A 15,958-nucleotide genomic window follows, 5' to 3' on the forward strand; every position below is an offset into this window, starting at 1 on the left:
ACAGACTTGTACATTATTTTTTCAAAACTCAGAGAATGGTTAACAAAAGCTTTTGATTTTTAAATTATTCATTTACTAAGTGACAAAAAAAAAGTAAGGAGAAAAGATCAAACAAAACACAGTGACAGTTAGATAAAGCCCTTTAAGTTTTTCTTACTGAACCTCCCAATTATGAAAAAATTTTCTTTAGGCTTTCTTTATGTTTCACCACTATAAACATCACTACTAAAAAGTATTTTATGATTTACTGGTAGAAAATTCTAACAAAAGCTAAAGATATGCAAAAATATTGACCTACTCAAACATATGCCAAAACAGCATACCAAATACAGTGAATGATTTAGCACATGTAAGATATACTAACATCCTTTAATTTGTAAATGAACATCACTATTTTCTGAAAGCAAAGAAATATTATCTGCTTAATGTAGCTCGTATTTATTACACACAGTAAGTGTGTAAGACTATGTTAAGGTGCAGAAAAGTCTTAATCTGAATTGCTTTAATGAAATGATCAGACTACCACTATCTCAAGACACGGTGGGGAGGAGCAAAGCCGGAGAGCGCTCTTGGCAGTGGTTTGGTTTGGTTTGTGAGACCCCTTCTGTTCTCAAGGAAACGGGGAGCTTGCGCGGAGCAGGCTCGGCTCCGGCTCCCGCTCCCGCCGCGGGCTCCTCCGCCGCGGCTCGGCCCCGCTCCTATGCAGGGCCCCTTCCCTCGGGGCCGGCCGCCGCCGGGCAGCGCCGCTTCCCCGCTGCGCCCCAGCGCCCAGGGTCGCGGCACAACCCGACCGCGCTTCCGCGGCGCCGCCCCGCACTCACCCTGCGCGCCCCCTCCAGGGCCAGCCCGCAGTAGCGCTGCGCGGTCTCCCGGAGGCCCAGCCACAAGCTGCCGGCGGCGACGTCCAAGGCATCCCCGCGGCCGCCGGCAGCCATCTTACTGCGGCAAGGGGCAGCGCAGGGCCCGCCACCACCGCCGGCGCTTGACAACCGGCCTGTACCACTGCCGGGGGGCGGGAAGAAACCACTGCTGCTGGGGGGGGGTTGCAGCCACAGGTGGCGAGCATCCGGGACGGCCCGAGGGGGCGGCGGGCTGTACCACTGCCACAAGGGGGGGGTGCAGCAGCACGGCCAGGGGCACGGAGCGGGAGATACCACTGCCGGGGGAGGGGGGAGCGCGGCGCCCGCGCGGGGCCGGCGGCGGGAGCGGGCCCGGGCTCCCCGCCCAGCTCCGACCGAAAGCCGGTGGCGGGGACCAGGGAAGGGGGCGCCTCGGGCAGCCGGGTCCGAGCTGCGGGAAAAGCGTAGGCGGAGCGGCAGGTGCACCTCACGGGGCCGCTCCGCGCCGGGGTGCCCAGGCCAGGCCCGGCCCGGCGGGGCGCCCAGGCCCCGGCAGCACCTGCAGCGGGTCCCCGCGACCTGCCGCGCTGGGCATCGGCGCCCCGGCACAAACGGGCGCCTCTGCCCGCGGAGCGGGCGAGACCCAAGGACGGGGCAGCGGAGGCACCCGCAGCCCTCGCGCCGCCGCTTTGCACTGGCGTGGGCCGAGCGGTTACGAAACTAGTTTGTTCCTCCTTAAAGTTCAGTTATTTGCAGGGAAACTCACCTCCTCTCTTGCTCCTGCTGTTTCCATGAGTAGTCACGTAACAACGGAACTTTACAAAAACGCGAAGGTCATAAGCACACCGGCTGGTTCCCTGGGAAAAGGTCCCGATCCAGCCGGAGGGAGACGCGGCCCCGGCGCTCCCCCCAGCCGCGGAGGCCGCTCCGGCGCCGACACCCGCACGGGGCCGGGGGAGGGGCAGCGGGGCAGCAGCGAGCGGCCTGGCTGCGTCGCAGGGGGGAAGCCGCGGTACGCGCTTCAAATGTTGTGCTAACACCGTGTTATGCTTAGCAGCATTTCAACAGAATTTAAGTTGCATGTCTTAAGCTACATTTCTCAGTTAAGAATTGCTCCCAGCGTGGCTGCTGCTCAGCTGCCCTCCCCTCCCGCTGACAAACCTAAAACACATGCAAGAAACAGTAGCTACGATGCCACATAGCAATGAATTCTCTTCCATTTCATCCTTTATGACTAATTCTATTTTTGTACTTAATTAGGATTTTTCTCAATTGCACGTACTTGCTGCAGTACATATGCCAACTCACTTTTTACAGTGCAACATGAGTGATTTGCATGCAAAACTGGTACCATCTAAGAAGCAGTGATAAGAACGTGGAAATGGCTATTTAATACAAGGGTAAATTCTGCCATAGCAGCAAACAACCAGTGAGCATTGAAATGCAATCTGCTTCACTGGAAAAAAAAAAAAAAAAAAAAACTTCAGCTTTCTTATCCTAGGCTGTGACTTGGCCGAAATTAACTGAAGTACACTGGAAATCAGCAAAAAATTTCTGTGGTTCTTATCAATTACCGAATCTAAACAAAGTTAAACTAGAGTACCGATATTAACAAAGTTTACCACAAACCACTTTATCGGATGTTACTCTTCTGTTTAGAGGGGACAGTGCAAAACTGTCTACCTCTTCTCACGTTCCTCTGGCAGCACTGTTTCTTATACACTTAGTCTGGTAAGATCCCCTTCACTCTGCCCCCACCAAAACCTAAGGTGCTAAACTTAATCCCACTTCTTCAGTTAATTCTCTCTCTCTTTATCTCCCAAATTTCATCCTCCCCGGTTTCAGCCCTACCCATCTTCTCATCTGCAAGGCCTTGACTTGTATTCACAATTTTTCACATTTACAAATCAAATAGCTGAACTACAGGACACACCTGTACATATTCTCCAGCTATCTTTTCCCCGGCATTATTTCCGGAAAAATTTCCCTCCTTGACGTTTCCACTGAATGCTTTTCCCACATCTGCCCCACATTAGCCCTTTTGCTCCAGTATTCTCAAGCACCTCTACCCTTCTCCTGGATCACCCGAGCCCTACCTCTTCCAGGCCCCCCCTTCTCCTTTTGTAAAGCCAGCTCTTCCAGAAATTCATGCCTTCCACCCCAGGCCCCACCAGACTTTTTTCCTGCACTTTGCTTCTATCTGCTATTTTTAATCCCGTACTCCTGCAGAAAGCCCCCTCTCTAATATCCACCTCTTTCCCCAGCAGGCCCATCTTCCCTCTGCCCTGACCTCAGCTTCTCCTCATTCTCCAGGCACTTGGCTCTCTCCGCTCGGGCTTACCATCCCCTCTGCTGGCCACTTTGCCCACCTCCAAGCCCTCTTTTGCAAGGGCCCATGTTCTTTGCCCCCTTATTTTTCTCCCTGTTAGCAGACAAGCAGAAATTAGGGCTAGTGCAGGAGTAGCGGGGTGAACCCACCTTACCTGAAAGGTGCAAAAAAGAAGGTAGGTTCCAGGTGGGGGAAGCAACTGAGGCAGCTCTGGGAAGAGCTTCCTGCTCCGCTAGCAGAGGAAATGGACAGACCCCAGCCAAGAGAAGCTAGACTACAGCTTCCTCCTTCAGCCTTGTACCTTCCACTGGCTTAGCCAGGTAATAAATTAATTAGGTTAACCTAATTGTGGAGAGTATATTAAGGCAATCAAATGACTTTCTTTTATTTTATATCTTAAAAGAAAAAAATCTTAACCTTACAATTGAAATTCTACATTTGGATATTTAAGATATCCCCTCAGCAATCATACATGACTTTTTATATTTTATATATTTGCTAAGAAGAGTATTTTTTTGCAGTCATGAACAATTGTAGCTTTAGGAACCAAAACTTTGAAATTATTAAAAAAAATTTGAAATATTCTAATCATCTTATGCATCCCAACCCAATATTTCTAAGTCTAAGGAAATTTAATCAGTAATTTCATGGCAACTAGAGGGAGCCATGAGTTTCCTTTTTAAAAAATTATGTTGCTATTTTGACCACTGAAATGTTTTCTGACTGTTCTGTAAACACCCGCTAAATTCATCACCTCAGATTCTGCAATATAAACGACAGAGGCAGATGAACAGCAACTAACCTGACATTTTCATGCTCCAGCTCCATCTCATTTAGCTTCAGACACCCCAGGATGCAAGGGGATTACAAAGGGTCTACTGTATTTTTTTTTTTTTTTAAGAACTTTGTTGCAGAAAGTGACCAAAAACTGGCTTAATTTTGCACTAGTGTCAAAAAAAATCATTTAAAGAATTCTTACCTTTTTGATAATACTTGCCATTGCTGAAAATACAGATTTTATGAATTCCCCAATCTCAAGAGCATTCAAACACAGAAGTATCTGATATATCCAACCGCCTTCTGGTTTGTTTATGAGAAAATAAAGGTTTTACATTACAGTTGTCTATATAAATATTGTATGAGTATATAAGTCTTTATAAGTATATAAGTATTATAGTATAGTATATAAGTATTGTATAAGTATGTAAGTCTTATCTATATAAGTAATACTGGAATTATATTAATAAATCCATTTTTTTTTGAGATTGCAAATTTTTTCCTTCGATTTAAGAAACTTTACACTTACCATTACTTGGAATGTAGTTCTGAATTTGTAAAAAGGCATCTGAGAAAGGTTTTTTGACATCAAATGGCAAATCAACCACTGAACTGTGGATTTCTTCTTCAGTATTTACTGATGGAATCGCTATTGCTTTGGAATGTTGATCAATGTTGTGTTCACTATCTACAGCTGTACTCATTTCATGTTCCTTCTCTGGCATTTCTTCTAGTAGTTTTCTTTTACTGCCTATTCCTGCAAATAATTATGAAGTGAAATTATGTTTATTTTCAGAGAATTCCATGTTTTTCCTATAATTTTTACAAGATAATAACCTCTAATAATAACTTCAGATTTTGATTTTTTTTGTTTTTCCTCTATTCAAAGCCAAACATAGGAGTGCTACATTAGAAGTATGCCAGAAGAAGCAGAAGTATGACTGAAGGCACCTAGTAGTGGCAGTTTCACTGACATGGGCTAAATTTTCCAAAGCAAATAAAATATAACTTTCAAAAAAAAAAACACAAAATCATAAAATAACCAAACTTTGCCTAACCATGTAGAAGAAATGACCATTTACAAATTTTAATTTTTTTGTTCTATGCTTCAAAGACACTACTGGCCAGAGAGTCCCATCATAAATAGTCAAATAGTCAGAAGTCAGCAAGAACAACAGGCTCTTAAAGTGTTACCCTTATATTAACTCAATTGTATTAACATTTCCTCAAAGCATCATAAATCAATCATTAACAACTACCAGTTTAGGTTCACTGCCTCTTGATTTTAAACCACCAGAAGGGGACAGTGTCACATCTGTCTTTTTTTTTCTTTCCCCCCTCATACAAAGCTTTTTTTGTTCTTCCTAAATCGCTGTTAGTTAGTGAAGCTTTAGTCCAGTACCTTTTTCTCCAATTCGTATTGCACACTTAATTGTTATAGCAGACAGAAGATCTTGCAGCTCTAGAAGAACATTCCTTTTTTCCATACGTTTTTCCTGCCCAATGTCCAAATTGTGCCCATTTTGTACAGACAAAATCACTTGTTTCTTCTGCATAAAATTGTCTTTACATGAGTAAGCAGTGATTTCATGATGAATATTTTCAAATTGCTGGTGCAGGAGCACCAGTTTGTTTCCCTCACAGAGGTGCTCTAAGAGTTGCTTAACATCTTGTTTTAACTTTACATAAAATCGTCGGTATGTAATGAATGGGTTGGGTAAATCTGAGTCATTATCATACAATATTTGGCTATTTTTTGCTTGTTTCTTGGGACATGAACTGTCTCCCAGGTTATGATTTTGTCAGTTTTCTTGTTTTTGCTTGATTCTGCAGCAGTATTTTTTTCCAGAATGCCAAGTTGTCCTTCCTCGATTTTATCTTTCATAATTTTTAAATTGTTTTTGTCATTTTCGTCATCTTCTGCAATTTTAGTGGTATGTTTTTCTTGTTCGGATTCCTTTTCTCTTAACTCAACCTCATTCCTCTGTACATTATTTAATTCTACCTCATTTTCATATGTCCTAATGCCAGCCTTACTTTCATTTGGGTCTTGCACAAAGTCCGTGTGTTCAGACTTTTTCTATAGTCTTCATTGTTAGTTTTACTAAATACATTTCCAAAGAACCATGATGTTCTGGTAAAAATACTACCTGCAACCCTTTCTCTTAGAATATCAATTTTATCATTTATATTTTTGTACTTTGTTTCTCTCTGTTTTTCAGCATCTTTCTTGATTCTTTCCCTCTTCTCTCMTGTTTTATCAGCAGCAGTTGTTTTTTCAGTATTATTCATGCTTTCATTTAGAATTGCATCTTCCTTTTCAACATACTATATCACTCAGGTTTCTGTGTGACACAGAGTTGCTTGAATTTAACTCATCAGCTTTTTTAAAAGTATTCTGGCTTTCTAGTTTGGTAGTCTTAGAAGACTCTAACTGTAATGCTGGTTGTTTTCTTTTGAAATTGTCTTCTCTTTCAGAGGACTTCTGGGATAAAAGTTCGTGTTTACTAAGACCGTTATCATATGGCTGCTCTGCTGCTTCCACTGTCACTAAATTTTCCATATAGATTTCTTTAGGTTTGGATTCACCTGAAAACTTCAGTATTACCTTGTCTTTTGAAGTAGTGTCTAGTGGCGTCTTCCGATACTCAGATTCATTACCTGTATTTTTGTATCTTGTTGTACTGTCATGAGGGCTTGAACTGATGGGCACAGGTAAGCCTAAATCTGATGATACAGAATAATATTTTCTTTTACTGTATTGCATAGGATTTTTATATTTCCTTCTGAGTTCTGAATTACGACTGTCCCTGGACCCATTCTCTGAAAGCAGGAGCGCATGTTGGGAACATGAATCTTTCAGTATTATTTCTGCTTCACCTTTCTGATGGTGTTGCGTGTTCATAGGAATTTGTTCAGTTTGTAGCTCCTCTCCTGAAAAGCTATCAACAATAGCATCAAGTGCTGTCCTATCTTTTACTAATCTGACATATTCTGTTGTTTTTTCATTGTCCTGTTTGTTGTTTTGCACTGCCATCTGAAGTGCAAGATTATTCTCTTTGGAGGTATCCACATTACTCTTCTCTGATTCTGTATGATTAATCTTCTGATTCGATGGGTCTTCAGTTTCTTTTCCCCTTAGTATTTTAACATGGAAGCTTAGTTCTTCTTGTATTCTCAGCAAGCAATTTTTATCTTTTGTTCTGAAACTCTGTATTTCTTCCAGATGACCACTTTCTTCTGAGGTTTTGGTATCTGTCAGATGGAGGTCATTAGATGAGTAGCAAGGAATGAAAGGCTGGTCGGTAATGAATTCGTGGGACTCCTCATGTTTCTGATTCTGTTGATCAGTTAAAATATCCAGGCTGAAATCTTTGATGTTGTTTTCATCAAAACCCAGTTGATCATTTTTATCCTCTGGTTCATTAATTTTCTCTTTTACATCAGTATCCATTCTGAACTGTCTTTTTGATGCTGAATTTTGTTCTGTATCACAGCATTCAATTGGCTTGCCTTTTTCTGATGTTTCCAGAGTAAGACTGGGCTCACTGTCATGTGGGATCTTCTCAATGTCCAGACAGTTATCTGCAGTTGCTGTCAGCTCCTGCGAACTTGTTTTTTTTTTTTTCTCCCCTCAGATTTTTGCACACGTGTTGAGGTTATTTTGTTCTTTTTGCACTATTTCAGCTCTTTCCATTTTGGATCTTTCCTGTAGGTAAATTTCAATTTCCTGATGGCTTAAAGTGCACATTTCTTCATTCATATCTGCTCTGTCCTCTTTTTCTTCACTTGGTTTGTCTTTTGTGAGTACGTCCTGCTTACTAGAATAAAAATCTTGTACCTGTGAATCTACCATATTTTCAAAATTTAATTCTGATGGTAAATGTACAGAATCTTTGGAGACAGGGACATCATAATAACCTTTTATATTGGAGTTTGCCTGACTTTTACTACTCTTGGAAACATGTTCTTCAGCACTGGAATAACTAAATGTGTACATACTGCCTTTGAGATACTTCAGGTTTTCCTCAGGTTTCAACAGATAAAATATGTGAAGCATCATTATCTTTGACTAATTTGGCAATATGTGCTGCTTTTTTTATTACTGCATTCATTACTTTGCACAGCTAGTAGGGAAAAGAGATTGCTGTCTTGGGTTGCACCCACATCTCCCTTTTCTGGCAACTCATCACTACCTCTCTGATTTGCTTGTCCTTTGATTGCTGTATTTTTATTTCCTTGTAATAGTTCATCATCATTTTCAGTCTGAGGGGTTTCTTCACTAAAATACACATCCTCTTGCAAACTCAGCACTTTTTCTTCTTTCGTTGTTGAACTCTGAAACTTCAGTATGTCTGCAAAATGACTAAGAGAGAAGAAATGCCTCTGTTCTTCAGGTATGTCAGGCTTTCCTTTTGTATTTTTGTGTCTATGGGATTAAAGTTCTGAGATGGACTAGAAAAAGAAGAAATTTGATCTGATGCAATTGATTTGTGTCCCTGTTGATTATCAGATGTGCGCATATTAAAACTTAGAAAGCTACTATAGATATTTTTATACCAACCTGACTGGCCATGTTTGCTTCCTGGCTCCTGACTTCTCTCTTTAGCTTTCGTGTTTTTCAGCTGTTGGCTTTTTGATACTGAGTCTTGTTCTGAACTGTAAGGTTCAATTAGCTTCTCTTTGTCACCTGTTGGTATATCAGAAGATGATTCTGTGGTATTTGAGGTGCTTGTGATGTCATTAAGAGTATGTACACTTGCTGGTAGCATCCAAGGATTTGACACGTTACTGTTTGAATCTATTGTTTCTGGTGCATAATTATTTTTGTCTTCTTCATCTGTCACTGCTTTAACTGACTCCTGTGATTCTTTGTCAATGTGTGATTCTTCCCGTTTTAAAGTCTGTATTTCTTCATTCTTATTTGCTTCATCCTCTATTTCTCTGCATTGCTGGTCTTCCATAACTGTATCTTGCCCAAAATTTAGAACATTACTTAAACCCAAATTAAACCAATTTGATTCAGATTCATGGCTTTCACTCTTTTGTTCTTCTTCTGTCAATACTTCTGTAACTACTACTTCATGTTCGTTATCAGAATATTCAGCCACACGAGAAACATCATGGATTTGTGGATTGTTTTTTTCTGATACCAAACCAACATCCACATCCTCTTTACCAAAGTAGAGAAAGTCTGTCAGTCCACCTTGAAACCAACCAGATGCTGTGGGCTCTTGTTCCTCCTTATCACTTGGCTCTTCTAAATCATTTTCAGCAGTTACTATTTTTCTGCCAGTGTAAGTATTTTCTTCTAAAGATGCAGTAATTGCCTTTATGGTCTCCTCATCATTTTTACTTCCTGTGGTGAACCATCCTGCAATACCAGAAACCGTCCAACTAGAGTCAGTTGGAATGGGCTTTAATGGAAGACTGTTTTGAGTTTGTGGTTGTTCAGCATCTTTTCTGTTCTCGTTTTTTCTGAGCAACTTTTTGCTTGCAGACTCCTCCTGACTGTGAGATTCCTTGGAATCATTTTCAGAAACTGATTCAACTCTTTGTTCCTTCTGGATGGAGTTTCTTATATATTTTAGGAGTTCATTTTCATGCAGCTTTGATTCTGCATCAGGTGATGAATATTCACTTTCTTTGTCGTGATTATATAATACGCTATCTTCATTTTCAAAAACGTACTCATCTCCATCAAGACAGAGGAAATCAGTCTCCTAAAGGAACAATATTAACTTTTAAAATGTTTTCTTTTGTAATTTTATACGGCACCGTGTAATACTACAGTGTATCTTTATATTTTTATTCTTCCTCTGTGTAGTTGTACCTGTGTGTAACTTTACACAAAGGAATTTAGGTAATTATGATATTCCTAATGGTTATATATGGTTTATTAGATTAAAAACTAGCTTAGATCAACAGATCTTAAGAGAGAACAATAAACACACAAATGGAACAATAACAAAAAAAGGCATGTTTGAATTGTCTGAAATAAAAATGCATTGATACTTGAATTTCTAACTGGATATTGGATTTTTAATTGCTGTGAAGAATGTAGGAAAATCTGGTGATACTGGTTTACCTTAGTAGGCACTTCAACTTCCTCTGCGATAAAAATTTCCTCAACCTTCACAGCATTTTTTGGGAAATATCCAAAATACTTTCCCTTCTGTAAAAATATAAAAGGAATGAGAACATTTAAAATGTAGTAATAAGTATGTAAATATGTTAGGTGCTTGCATGTATGCTAGAAAAGTAGGAACAAACAAAGAATAAGTTTACTTACTGGCCCCAACCCCTTCATTTTGTTTGGTCAAAGAAAGTGGTTTATTCCTCTTTCACAAAAGTTTTCCCTTTGCCACTTCAGAAAGCAAAGAGAAGTATATTAATCCATGCTGCTATTTTCTGTTCTATTTTTATAAAAGGGTGTTTGTGCAGACTCAAACCAGTAGCCTTAACACTGCTTCAACTGAAGACAGTGTTGTGTGCACACATGGTCTCACTCAGCTCTTACTAAAATCATCTGCAAAGTTCCCATTGACTCAAGTGTGAGAAAAATTCTGCCTTAATAACAAATGAATCACAGTAAGTTACAAGAAGAGTAGGATATGAAATCCAGGTGTGAGGCTGGCTACAACTGAAGAGAACATGGCAATGGAGATGGCAACACTACAGAAAATAAATAAATGATAATGCCCAAAAGAATTATGCAAACACAAGTAAGGGTCAGTCTGACCTAGAAACCAACAACTAAGTTGAAGTCAGAGCATTGCACATAGTCTTAATAGAGGAATACACCTTGGACAGCAAGGAAGAGTGAATTACCTGCGAAGATGTTCTCAGATGAAAAAAAGGAAGACAGCATTTCACTGCTAGACAATAAATGTGTCAGATAATTTACAAAAAAAAAAGTTAACTGATATGTTCCATTTTTGGAGCACTTAAACAGTTTTACTAGCATTTGGGTTTGGATCAATGCACCCATTGCTTCTTAGTTAGAACTTAACTACATGAACAGTTATGTAGTAACTAAGTTACTACACAACTGTTCTAACTAGGTTCTCAGTTGTTCCAGCTCACTAAACTTGCCTGATAACTTTGTCGGAACTTTACTTGAGCCCTGAACTGTGAAGGCTGGTCCCAGTACTGCACCTCTGATTAAGCATAATGACCCATCTCCCAGATATGATGCTGAGCCATGACTAGTTAATATTAGAAAAGAAATGGAAGATCCCTACAAGCAAGCAGACTGCTGTTATGCTATTTTTATATTATCTAAATTATTTATGGGGAAAGTCTTTCATATTGAAGTACTTACACTTCCCGTCCACAAATTTTCACTTTTCCTTGAAAGTTTGGAGTATACAATTATCTCTTCCCCTGTTTTGAAGTTAAGATACCGGCAATCAGGCCCTAAGTAGTCTGTAGTGGCTTGAACTCTGCTCATTGCCGCTGGAATTATATGTAGAAAGAAAGAAACAAATAACTATAGCAGCCAATTTATTTGAAGTCAGATAGCATATTGAAGAAGACTGATATATATAATTACACTGAAATGTTTGTTAATACATCAACATGTGCTTTATGATGATATCACTCCATTTACCAGGCAAGTGGAAAGCCACTAAAAATACAGAATGCAAAGAAGCCTTGTCCTGCTTTCTGTTCTATTTACTACTGACATCAATGGGAAAAGCTCCTGTCCTATATGTGCATTGTTTTTCAGTTGTTATTCAGGCAAGCTTTCAACGCTGAAATGTCTATGAAGAATTAGCAAGTTCAAGTATTAAAGGCAGATCTAAACAGCTAACAAATATTTCCCAGGAATATTTATAATTTTATATTTTGCAAGTTAAATCTAGTAATTATTTCAGGCATCTTGTCCTCTATTTTGAATACATTAATGTAAAGAAAAGAGGTAAGTTTAAGCATTATAAACCTTAAACTCTCACATTGTCAAAAACAAAGTTTCCAATTCAATTTGAATGGCTTTCAATTCTCTTTCTTTACAACCCTACTCCCCCACAAAAAATATTACTATGTGCTATAGTCAGTTTGGGGCCTATTCCACAAACTTTCTGAAAGACAGACATCTCTGAGCATCCAGAGCCCAGTGAAGTCAATCCTCCTCCACAGGAAAATTTTCCTCCACAGGAAACTAAAGATCCATCAGTAGAGAAAGTCTAAGGTTTCTTTTGGAAATGCCAGCTTTCTTCTGCAGAGAGAATAAGGTATCCTCTTTGAAAGTGCAACAATTAATAAGGGTGCAAACCCAAAGGAGACAACTTAAAAACTGCTCAAACTACGTATGATTATGGCAAGTTTCACAATGGTAATCCAATGGATAAATTATCCATTATTTATTACTGCCCACTTGTGATTCAGTGGCCTGGTTGCCTCCTACAGAGCTGTTTACTCCCCAGGAACTCTGTAACTAGTTATTGCTCTTGCCTCATACTAAAGCAGAAAAATAAGTAAAGAGGATATATTAACAGTGTCTTTCACAAGAAGGATTTAAAAAACCCAAATCAAGTAATTTACTTACAGTGGAAAAAATAGAGTATTTTGCAGAATGTGGCTATGAATGTAATGTAAACACAAAATACATGTCTTCTTTCTCAGCTGATAGGCTATCATTTTTGTTTTCTAAAGGATTTTCATATCTGTAACAAATGAGCTAAAAAATATTTTAAAGCTGCTTTATACTGGCCATTTTGAGGAAATCCTAGGAAAAAAACTCAGTCAAGAGTATTTTTACTGAACTTTGATCTTTTATATACTTACACAACACAATCCGGCAAGCAAGATTTTCAGAAATATTCCTCTTTTTATTAGAGAAATTTAAGTCTATCATTCAGAAACTTAGCATATTGATGACAAAATATATTTTCTATGAGTACTTATTTTCTTTTGGTGTTTCATCACTGATTTCAACATTACAGTTTGTAATGGCTATATGTACACCGCGGTCTTCTTTAGAAAAAAAACACAATTTTTTTTACTTACTCTCACATTCCCGATCACCACACTTCTTCCATTCTGAAAGTACCTTTGTACTCTGCAGATTTGTTAAAAATGAAATTACTAACAGCAAAATTCTCTGATCCAAGATCTTTGACATGTTAGAGTAAATCTAGAATGTACTGAAACTGTGAAAGCTGAATTGATATTCAGTTAACAAGAACATTCTACATTATTTTCTTAGTCTAACAAAACAGTGCAAGTAAATTTATAATCCCATTGTCCTTCTCTCATCTGCTTAAACAGAAGTACACTATGCTAACTCTGCTAACAATCTGCAAAGTCAGGTGTCCTGATTATACATGTATGTTTAATAATTAACTAAGTTCTGAAAGCTAGACTGATGTTTTGAATACAAAGAAACCAGTTATGGTCACATCAAAAGTTAGGCTCTATCAGATGGGTTCTTTTGTATTGAGTTTGTGGAAGACTTTGTTAGGAGAGATTCAACAGGAGTTATATTAGTATTTTTTTCTGGATTATTAATGAATTTTTAACGTGAATCTTTATTGAATTTTAAGATGGACTGTCAATTCTATGCATACATTGATTTGCATGATTACTAATATAACTACCAACATTTTTATAGTTTTTTGTTTAATAGACTATATTTTGTGTGTACTAATATATTTGAGACTGTGGGTGATCATCGGGATCTCAAAATAGAAATGTTTCCACATAATTCTTTTGGAGTTTTCTCACCCACTAGATACTAAGAACAATCCTTTCCCATGGGGAATGCTTTCTCCACTCCAGTTGCTTTTAAAAGGCTTTTCAGGCTCTTAAGATGACTAGAAATCCACATGCCTTCTCTACATCATGTATCACAGAGCAGTATACTAATACTAGGCAGATGATGTGTCCTGTTTTTTAAGGAATATCCTCTGTTTCTTAGCAACTTATTATCCAATATGGAGTTACAAAAATGTTTTATCAAAGAGACATTATGCTTTAAAGTAGTGATTATACAATGAGTTGTACACTGGTTGCATATAGGTATGAACTTGTACTATAAATGAAGTCCTGCAGAGTGGTTTGCTTTCGAAGTAAACCTTGCTTCAGATGTTTCACATCATTGTCCTGCACTTCTTGAACACCTATACACACTACATCTATTTAACTACAAAAGGGCCTTCACCTTTCCTTCTCAGCTCTCCTGCATGGGATGGCCTCTGCTCTCTCCCTTCCTGATAGTGTCCTAGGAATGTGCATTCCTTCCCAACCAGGTAATAGCCACAGTCGTATGCTTCCTAGTAGTCCTGCCCTTCCTTCATTCCTGAGTGTGACTCACATATAATTGGCTCTACCTTCCCTTTCCCTGACCTACACTGTATCTCACTCACAGGACAGTGCTAGGCTCTGCCTTCTACTCCAAAATCCAAGCATGCCAGACATTAGTGTTTATCCTGATCTAAGAACCAGCAAACAAATGCAACTCCTGGAGAGCAGGAGAGGGCACAGAGTGGATTGCAGCCAGGGACATGTTAACCAGCAGTGTCCTGCAAACAAAGATATCGCAGTAGGTGACATGCCCTCCAGCTGCAGGCTAACACTTTGGCTCCCTCCTTTGCCGTATGACCTGATAGCCAGACAGGCCTCTCCTATGACCCAATATAGCAGCTGCCTCCTCTCTTAGGCAATCAGACATAAAGCTGTGCCATGCACCAGGGAAAATACAGTAGAGATCTACTCTCCCCTTGCTCTCTCTTGCCTATCTTTGATTCGACCCCTCCACAGCAAGCATATTCTCCTCTTCCATTCCCTGGATCTTTTGCTGCTTAGAGTGTCAGTGATTGTGTCCCTTCCCTGGGTCCTTTAGGTTTATCTGTAGGAAGTGAAGCAGGAGAAGGGGAATGACAGGCAGCTAAAACATGACAAATTCAAGGAAACCTGGTGAGAAGAAAACTAAAACAGGCATTTTCTTCTCATTCCCAAGTCTCTGCAGATTAGAACAAACTGTTAAGATGGAATATATAAAAAAATTTATACTAGGGGGACTCTATATATGCTAAGCATTGTACAAAAATCAGAAAAAAGACAATTTTTATCCTGCCAAGATTAAAATCTGGCCAGAGTCTTTCATAATGTTGCATACCAACCATGGGGCAGAAACCAGTCATTGGCCTGGAAAGATTAATGGTCAGTTTTTGACCTTGGTAACATGGATCTGATTCACCTAAAAATGGAAGAGCCAGGTATTTGACACCTAAAATTAAGTAGTTTGGCAAGTTTGCATAGGGGGACAAACTAAGAGACACAAACTTAAGATCTGCACTGTATTACAATATTTGTCAAATTATCTCTGAAAGTGGCTTCAACTTCCATTTCATGTGGAGAGATGCCTTTGTATTCAAAGCAAACCCAAAGTAATTCAAGTCTTTTCATGAAGATGATAAAAATGTTGCAACTCATCATAGCAACTCTGTTTAACCTATGTCTGCAATTTTCAAGTTATCCTGGGCGCTGTTCATTGTGTAGTTTATAGTCTCAGTAGTCATTCATCTAGGGTTGAAGCTATTAAAAGGCTGATTGACAGTGCCCTGATCTCTGTTCTGTGTTATTTGTTCCTCTGGTGTAACTTCAACAATAAATCACATTTAGATCAAATATTCTTTTTTTCTGCAAGTCCCACACTTGCAGACGTTATACAAGCATAACTTCCAATCACCTTTGAACTGAAGTCAAAGATAAAGATTAATGGAGTTAAGGACAAAGTTGAAAACTTTATAGCAGATAGAAACTTTGCTTTATTTCTATTTGACAAGTAAAATTAGACACACTTCTGCAGAACTTAAGTAACAAATATGAATACTATTATACATGCAAAGACAGACAATGCTAATGAAAAAGCAAGATCTATTGCCAACAGTTGTCATTAGGATTAAACTATTAGCTTTTATTGGGAATGATGTTTTAGTAGCTTTAACTACTGAGCTAGAAATACAAAGAACCCTTATGACATATTAAAATTCACAGTAAAGTGAAT

The 15,958-nt window shown here is 39.3% G+C and overlaps 1 protein-coding gene across 4 annotated transcripts in view; it reads right to left on the reverse strand.

Annotated features, from left to right (window-relative positions):
- MIA2 (MIA SH3 domain ER export factor 2) overlaps positions 1-13,087 on the reverse strand; it is a 41,312-nt gene extending 28,225 nt beyond the window's left edge. For 2 of the 4 annotated variants that reach the window (XM_026090825.1, XM_026090823.1), the window contains exon 1: positions 822-950. In XM_026090825.1, coding sequence (XP_025946610.1) covers positions 822-935 — 114 coding nt within the window. In that variant the 5' untranslated portion in view covers positions 936-950. Of the gene's footprint in view, positions 1-821; positions 951-1,605; positions 1,790-4,147; positions 4,249-4,474; positions 4,703-8,509; positions 9,669-10,033; positions 10,121-11,269; positions 11,404-12,957 lie in introns of those variants that run through there. The other 2 variants (XM_026090826.1, XM_026090824.1) reach the window with 2 other exon arrangements.
- Positions 13,088-15,958: the final 2,871 nt, after the last annotated feature.

Source organism: Apteryx rowi, unplaced genomic scaffold (assembly GCF_003343035.1).
Source record: "Apteryx rowi isolate R43461 unplaced genomic scaffold, aptRow1 scaffold_88, whole genome shotgun sequence".
In the NCBI taxonomy this organism is placed as follows: domain Eukaryota; kingdom Metazoa; phylum Chordata; class Aves; order Apterygiformes; family Apterygidae; genus Apteryx; species Apteryx rowi.